The sequence below is a fragment of the Lactuca saligna genome, chromosome 3 (genome assembly GCF_052625555.1).
Source record: "Lactuca saligna cultivar CGN05327 chromosome 3, ASM5262555v1, whole genome shotgun sequence".
Classification (NCBI taxonomy): Eukaryota; Viridiplantae; Streptophyta; class Magnoliopsida; order Asterales; family Asteraceae; genus Lactuca; species Lactuca saligna.
Window position 1 is genome coordinate 202,270,703 of NC_136419.1, and position 8,998 is coordinate 202,279,700.

The window sequence follows — 8,998 nt, forward strand, 5'->3', positions numbered from 1 at the left end:
TACATGGAGGATCATTCCTACCTAAAGTACCATGAGTTCACTATTCTATGGTTCTCCTTAACACACACACACATATATATATATATATATATATATATATATATATATATATATATATATATATATATATATATATATATATATATATATATATATATATATATATATATATATATATATACACTTTGCATGGTTTAAACAATATTACATCAATTGCCCTTATTAAAATCAAAAAATTGTTTTACATTCCTTTACGCATGAACCTCGTTTAATACATTATTGATCCTTACATTTCCCTTTTGCGAAAACAACAAAAACTAAGTAGGACCAGAATTCGTCTAATAAAAACTATCAACTTCAAAATGAGCTTCAATATTTGTTAAGTGAAATCGACCTACACTTGCATCCTCACCGCCCCAGATTAGTTGTGTTTCTAACCTTTTGATCGTTCTTACTCCTCTTAAAGTTTCCTTTTATGGCTTCTGCTGCACTAATAAGATTCTTTATCATCTTCACTTCGCTTCCCATAATCACACATTCTACTCCTTTTGTTGTTTTTCACGGTAAGTGTTTCTATTCCAATATATTGCATAATCCGATTTGGAGTTTCATGGACCTTAGTCGGCCGATCTTATTAAAAACCCTTGACTTGTTCTACTGCTTTTGTATTTTTATTGTTTATTGTAGGAAAGTAAGTTATGGGGTTTTTATCCACTCATATTGTTTTTTTAACAATTTAAACAAGTTAGAATATAGATCCCAAAAAAAATTAATAATTAAATATATACCGTTACAAAAGTTTATTACTTATACAAGTAATTATCCATTACTTTGCTTCTAGCATTCGTGTGAGTACGTGTATGGTATCAATGTCACCAAACCTTTTTAAGGAGATTTTCTACCATTGCAAGACTTTTGATTACTCATTATATTATTTTAAATTTAAAAAAATTTATTTATTTTGCATTTTAAAAATAATTATTGTATCTCCAAATCAATGACTAGGATTGAAATCCTCATATCTCACAAAATGTGATGGTGTCATATGAACCTAACATATATATATATATATATATATATATATATATATATATATATATATATATATATATATATATATATATATATATATAATATGAATGAATGATATTTGAAAATTTTTAAATGAGGTTTGAGATTTTTTAAATGATTGAAGTATGTATAAATGCAGTACACTTTTGCGTCCGAAATTTTAAATATGCATGCTTCTCAAATCAAAAAATAATTTCATGTATTGCTTTCATAAAATTCCTTCTTTGTATCAATTATGAAGTTAGAAGCTAATTCCGTTGACTGTCGTTAATATATATATATATATATATATATATATATATATATATATATATATATATATATATATATATATATATATATATATATATATCTATATATATATATATATATATATATATATATATATATATATATATGTTCAGGTTCATTTGAAACCATTCTAATTTTGTGAGACCGTGAGACCAAATCTAAAAATAATTTTAAAATACAAAATAAATGGAAAAATCCAAAAATTCTTTTTTTAAACATTATTTTAGGAACTTGAATTAACTAAAAAAAATTTAAAAAAAAAAATAAAAAATAAAAAAAAAATCTCGTTTTTGTTTTTTTTTTAAAAATACGTAAAATATTCTAAATAGAATATTACACTAACATATTCTAAAAAATAATTTTAAAATGCAAAATAAATGGAAAAATCTATAAATTCTTTTTTTAAATATTATTTTCGGAACTTGAATTAACTAAAAAAATTAAAAAAAAAATAAAAAAATTTTCTATTTTTTTTTTTAAAATACGTGAAATATTCTAAATAGAATATTACACTGTACATAATCTAAAAATAATTTTAAAATGCAAAATAAATGGAAAAATCAAAAAATTCTTTTTTTAAATATTATTTTTGGAACTTGAATTAACTAAAAAAAATAAAAAAATACGTCTCACGGTCTCACAAAATTAGGCCGTCTCACATGAACCTAACCCTATATATATATATATATATATATATATATATATATATATATATATATATATATATATATATATATATATATATATAACATTAAAAGCCATGACGATTTAAGTAACCCTACTAAAATAAAAATGAAATATAATAGAATAAAGATAGATATAATTTTCAATTAAAGGAAAAAACGTTTTGAGTTATCTTTGTTAAAAAAATATTATCTTTTTATTTCCCCTACAAATTTAAATGACTTTTTGCAATTAAAAAGATATATAATTAATCTTTTTCATTCTATAGTTTAACTTAATTCAATGATATTATATTAAAACAAAATTTAAAGAAAATGAAATTTAATTTGTTTTATTTAAACTACATTGTTTAAAAGATTGTATATCTAAGCTTAGGTACATAACAACCACATATTCACTTTTCATATATATATATATATATATATATATATATATATATATATATATATATATATATATATATATATATATATATATATATATATATATATATATATATATATATCGTTGTCATGTTTTGAAAAAAGGGCATTTGGCTTAACATTATCGAGAATGAGAGGTTCCCATCAACCAAAGGTTGATGGTTAAAATCTCGTTTGATATGTAAGGTGTAAATGTAGGAGAAGGGTGGTGTGTAATATGTTCTAAAAAAGTACCAATGTTTAGACATAGAATCTTGTTATGTAGGGAATGTTTGAATGTGTCTTTTCGTAGTGATTTATGATATAAGGCTATAGATAGTTAGTTGATTTTATAAATGTTTAATGTGACCTCATACTTAGTTTATTGGGGGAAGCTTTCATGTTTTCCATATGTTTTGTTGAACTATTTATAGTTAAAACTAAATGCAAGAATATTTATTGGTGTATTATAATGTTCTACTTCTGTTTGTTTCTATCAAAAAAATTTACTTCCAATTTCTTTATCTTATTAATGTATTGTACTTTAAAAAATCTACTGAAAATTGAAAACTACTTTGTATTTGGTTGAGATTATTATGATTGTTAGATTTTCAATTTACAAAGTTATGATATGGAAAATAGAAGTAGGATGTTAGAATAAATAAATTGAAAGTTCATTGTTGTTTATTGCATATATGGCTTATAGTTATAGATTTTTTTTTCTAAGTTTCTACTTTGTGCATGTATATTTGTTTATAGGCATTGCGGATAGTTGCAACAATGAAGGACTCAAACAATTCATTGAACATTTAAGCGAGTGGTCTAATAGTCATGGATATTGCATGTATACCCTCTTTTAACCCATTATTAAAATGTGTATTTTTAATCTTTGTATTGAAAAGTGCATTATTTGTAGAGAAATTGGGAATGGAATATTGGATTCTTGGTTTATGCCATTTGACAAACAGGTGATTTATCCACCATCTACTGTCATAAAAAAATTTCAATTTGCATTCTAGTTTTTGCAAAAATAATTTGACTTGGGTTTATTGCATTTTGTGTATTATAGACGGAGATTGCTTGTGACAAGGTAATGAAACTAATGACAAATACTTTTCTTTTGTTTACCTTTTTAGGCATCTTAAACTTGCATGTTTCTAATTTTATATACTTTTCGTAAATATCAGGTGAAGAATATAAGCGAACTCAGTAAAGGTTACAACATAGTTTCACTTTCCCAAGTAAGGACGATTAGTATGTTAATTTGTTTTTTACATAAACACAACATTTCTGTCTCGTTATTGACTTTGGGATAAATGGTATAAATGGCAACATACTTCCATTTATTTTTATATTACAACATCTTACTTTTATTTATTTGTAGTACAACATTGTCCCGTTCAATCTTTATATGATTGCACTTTGAAACAACTCCTATGTTGTAGTTGTGATTTTTTTTCTTATTAAGACAATATATTTTGAAAAATCTTCCTAATTATAGCAATGAAAATTGATTTTTATATGGAGTAAAATACATGAATGGTCCCGATGGTTTAGGATAATTTGTGCGTTTGGTCCTTAACTTAGTTTTTTTAACTCGAAAGGTCCTTGTTGTTTGTTTTTGTTACACGCTTAGTCTCTGTCTTACCTAAAAACACTATTTTACCATAGATTTTGTTAATTTATTTAAATAAACACACCTCAACCCTACCCCTTCACATTACCTTTCATACCCTACCATTTTTCTCTATTTAAATAATAGTCTTTTTAGGTAAGATGGTGACCAAGCACGTAACCAAAACAAACAGTAGGGACCAATCGCGTAACAAAAAGAAACATTAGATATCTTCCAAGTTAAAAAAATTTGTTACGGACCAAGTGAGCAAATTACCCCAAACCATAAGGACCATTCGTGTAATTTACTCTTTTATCTGAGATAATGCTATGAATGGTAGTTTTTCAAACTATAATGTTTTAATAGAAATTAATGAAAGTAGGATGTCATAATAAACAAATAATTAAATAATTAAAAGCATGTTGCTATTTCTTCTATCTTACCAAAATTTATTTCCTTTCTTAAAAAACGACATTCTAATGGAAAAATGACATCCCCAAAAGAGCAGTGACGAGATAGTAAGAGGTGACCATAATTTTTTTTTTTTTTTTTTTTAAATTGTTGGTTTTATTTTTTAATATGAGGGGTGAAATCAAATCAAAATGAAACTCTAAACAATAAAACGAGTAAAAAATGTATAAGTGTTTGTGATTTTGACATTGTGTAGGGTAACATGGTTGGACGAGGAGTTCTTGAATTTTGTGATGGAGCACCTCCGGTGAGTACATGTGTTAAAACTGTAAGATTATAATTCTGCATGCATTGGACCGAGATCGAGACCAATATTTGGGACAAAAATTGCAATTTATGTAACAATGTTTGGTGTTTTTTTTATTTATGCGTAAAAGAGGTTTTTTATACCAAATATACAACCATGTTTCATTTTAGTACCAACATGTGTATGTAACATTGTAACGTAAACAAGTTACCCTCGTTCAATTCTTATATGTGCAAAAAGTGTTTCATTTTTTCGCCAATTTATCAACGGATACGAATGATGTGACCATGTATCAACTGGTTATAACAGGTGAAAAATTACATATCATTATCAGGTCCTCATGCCGGGGAAGCATCAATTCCATTTTGTGGTGTAAGTCTAATATATTATCAAGAAATACACTTGTATTGGATTTGACCACAAAAATCAATGTAACATATTGTTCACAAAGATTTTGTTTTCATTATGCAGTCGGGTTTGTTGTGTACTCTTCTGGCTGATTTGATAGATTTGGTGGTTTATAGCGATTTTGTCCAGGTTAAATTTCATATCTTCCTCCTAACCTAACCTAAATGTAGGAAACAATAATTTACTTTCAATTTTTTTATTATTGCATTTCTCCTTATTATAACATTTTACTATCAAATCATTTTGTATTGGAATTTGAAAAAAAAAATACACACTATATCATTGGGATGACCGGTTTAAAGTGTACTAGGCTATCCACTGTTATAATTGGTTGGTGTTCTAAAGTGTAATGCTCTAATACGAAATAATTTTAAAGTATAATGTTGTAATAATAGGAAAACTAAAAGTGCATGGCTATTATAGAAATTTTGAAATGTGCATTAATATTTATTGCATTTTTCCTATATTGTATAAGATTTGGATTTCAAAATTATGTGCCATTAAGATTTCAAAAATAAAGAAGTGCATAATCTCACACGACCAAATTTCTTATAAGATTGTCTACCTCAAATACGAAAATACTCTTTTCAAACTTTGAAGACTCTTAACAATAAATGCATTTGTTTATCCTCGTAAATATTTGATAAAGAATTTCTTATTTTGCATATAAGATTTCATATTCTTTCTTGGGATTTGCTTGAAACTTGATATTGTCTATACAGGAAAACTTTGCCCCATCAAATTACGTCAAGATCCCCACTGTGAGTAAAATACTTATTTATCTCTATATCACATAATATTAACTTGAATGACTAAATCATCATTTCATTTTTTAGGATCTTGATGGGTATCGAGAAGGGTGTAAATTCCTCCCAAAGCTAAATAACGAGTTTGAAAAAAATGCCACATACAAAGAAAGGTTCACTAGCTTAAAAAATTTGGTGCTTGTAATGGTAATATTATGTATCTCTTCTCTTTTTCGGTTGCAAAGTAGAACTTTTACTACATAAGGTAGAATTCACTATAGCATAATCAACAATTTGACGCTGTTTGTCTCTTGAAATGTGATCCAGGATGATAAAGATTCAGTTTTGATACCAAAAGAAACTTCTTGGTTTGGGTACTTCCCTGATGGAGCCTGGGAGCCAGTACTTCCAGCACAAGAGGTAAATATGTATGCATCTATGACTTGTATGTTAGAAGTCATCAACACATATTCATCCCGAAATCTTGTTTTCATTTATGTAATACAAACATTGCATCAATCAGTTATACGCCAAAGAGATTCTAGCCCAACAGTATACCCTCTCCCCTTGAGGTTGAGATTCCAAGTAATGTCTTAGACAAAAATAGAATTAGAAGTAGTTTAGAATTAGATCATATTTATTGTTAAAAAATGGGTTGTACAACATTACTCATTAGCGAATCCAATGATCTAAATTTTTGTACCATGCATCAATGAGTTATACAATATAACTCATCGTCAATACTTCCCTTGATTATTAATTTTCACTTATGTATGGGCTTGGGCATCGAATGTCTGGCAGCTTCTAGCTTTTACTTCAAACGAGGGTTTAACAATTGAGTTTTTTTAATCAATTTCCATAATTGTCCTTCAAAATATTTTTATATTTTTTAAACAATTATCTTTTTATGTAATTTTACACATTTCAAATGTTTCGAGTCATTTTTGTCAAATACTCATATAACAAATAAAAGTTATAGCTTCTAGCTACCAACTACCAACATCTGGCTATAAGCTAGAAGCTACAATCTAGTTTTCCAAGCATGCCCTATGTCTACAAACAACGAACCATACATTGATGGGTTATACAATATAATACCCTTCTTTAAATTTCTTCAATTTCATTTATGATACGAATCATGCATCCATGGGTTTAATGGTAGAAGTCCACTTAATTTGTTTGTGAAATACTAACTATATTTATGTATGTATAGACAAGACTATATATTGAAGATTGGATCGGGTTGAGGACATTGGACGAGTCTGGGAGGGTCAAATTTGTAACAGTTACAGGAGGACATCTTGAAATTTCAGATGATGATATGAAAAAATATGTTGTGCCATATTTAGTAGATGAAGAAGCACTCGAGAATTCCATTATGAATGAACCTTCGGAGAGTTACCAAAATCGGATGCTGATACCACAAGTTTTTTCAGAAAACATGGTGGAAAATAAGATCTTCAACTGAAGATTATGCATCACTTGTGATACGATTCTAATGTTTTTTTCTTTATCAATATCTACATTTTTATAACCTATATTATACTATAAAAAAAAAGAGAAGTCTTTGTGAATAATATTTCCATGTTTATCTACTAAATTGCAAAACACTTATATTTTAGGAGCAAAATTTAACTACTAAGCAGTTGGATGGTCACACACCATACAAAAGAAGTTTCTGATTTTCTCCAAAATTTATATGTGGAGTTATATAAAAGTTTGAGAATATTGTCTTCATTAATTATAATGCTTTATATACCGAACGTCAAAAATTGTAAGTTTAAGTACTATTCACACCATACAAACTCATTGATTGTGTGAATAATACTTTATACAAAGTTTTATTTTCAAGTTGAAACATGAATATTATGCTTTTTAAGGGAAATATATTAAAATATATAAATCAAGACAATTTGAGTTGTTTTATTAAAAAAAAAAAAAAAAAAAAAAAAAAAAACTAGCAAGGAGCTAGAAGATAAAAAAATGTTACTTATAAGTACAATATAAAGTTGGGTTTTAAATCCAAACAACCCAATTAATCTTAGTTTTCCTACTCCTATTAGAAATCAAGAAAAAACAACAAATCATTCAGGGAAAATGATTTCCTTTCCCTCTCATTATGAACAGAGTACATATGCAACACGTATAGGGCCTTGGGCCTAACATGACTAACATATATGGACTATACAAACAATAACAACCTGAAATGAAAACACACTAACACCCCTCCCTTCATGCTGTTAGTTTGAGTGGAGGGTTTGTAAACACTCAAACTATGTCTGAGATCATGAAAAAGCAATGTCGGAAGGCCCTTGTAACATCCCGAAATACAAATAAAAAGAATTAAGTTCATTCAAAACATATGATACTCATATCAAATCAGTCAAAAGTGTATCATGATAATATATTATCATAGTACAAAATCCCAAAATGTCGAAATGCAGAAATCATAGTGTGATGCGGTGCGATTAGGTCGGGCCCTTCGCCTTCATACTGAAGTACCTGAAACATAAACTTAAAACTGTAAGCACGAAGCTTAGTGAGTTCCACTGAAATACCACATACCATACAAACATACAACCAATCATATATAGGTGCTTGGACTCCCCTTCGGTCTATTTCAACCAGATAATATCAAGCATATATGGGTGCTTGCAATCTCCTTCGGTCTATTTCAATCAGATACTGTCAAGCATATATCGTTGCTTGCAATCCTCTTCGATCTATTTTAATCGGATACTAGGTCTACTTCACCCTAACCACTAACATATAATATCGTAACAAAGAATCATAGAGTCATCAAGCAAATATAGGCATAACTGACAGTTGTCATAAAGTCAATCATCACACTACATAATTAACTAGTGGGCTAGCATTGGTGCCTTCGACATACAATGTTACAGCCTAAAGCTAAACAAGTCAAAATCCCAAAAATACTTGAGCCCAAAAATCTTCTAATTCCATAGATCGCATAAACGCGACGTACATGGCTCGTACACCCAACGTACACTGATAACGATCCAAGATTGGGGTATTGGCCCAATACATGCAACGTAATGTGGAG

At 27.8% G+C, this 8,998-nt stretch overlaps 1 protein-coding gene across 1 annotated transcript; it reads left to right on the plus strand.

Annotated features, from left to right (window-relative positions):
- Window positions 1–361: 361 nt before the first annotated feature.
- On the plus strand, window positions 362–7,511 carry LOC145037752 (uncharacterized). Its single transcript, XM_078986457.1, has 12 exons — window positions 362–563; window positions 3,207–3,291; window positions 3,364–3,415; window positions 3,517–3,537; window positions 3,635–3,688; window positions 4,730–4,780; window positions 5,090–5,152; window positions 5,252–5,317; window positions 5,911–5,949; window positions 6,025–6,141; window positions 6,262–6,354; window positions 7,148–7,511. The coding sequence occupies exons 1-12, from the start codon at window positions 476–478 to the stop codon at window positions 7,400–7,402; spliced, it is 984 nt and encodes a 327-aa protein (XP_078842583.1). The 5' UTR covers window positions 362–475; the 3' UTR covers window positions 7,403–7,511.
- Window positions 7,512–8,998: the final 1,487 nt, after the last annotated feature.

Bases quoted from the DNA above. Each gene is read 5' to 3' on its own strand.
- LOC145037752 (XM_078986457.1), top strand. From the start codon at position 476: ATGGCTTCTGCTGCACTAATAAGATTCTTTATCATCTTCACTTCGCTT. The intron at 3,416-3,516 runs GTGATTTATCCA...TGTGTATTATAG, and splicing joins TTATGCCATTTGACAAACAG to ACGGAGATTGCTTGTGACAA. The intron at 5,950-6,024 runs GTGAGTAAAATA...TTCATTTTTTAG, and splicing joins ATTACGTCAAGATCCCCACT to GATCTTGATGGGTATCGAGA.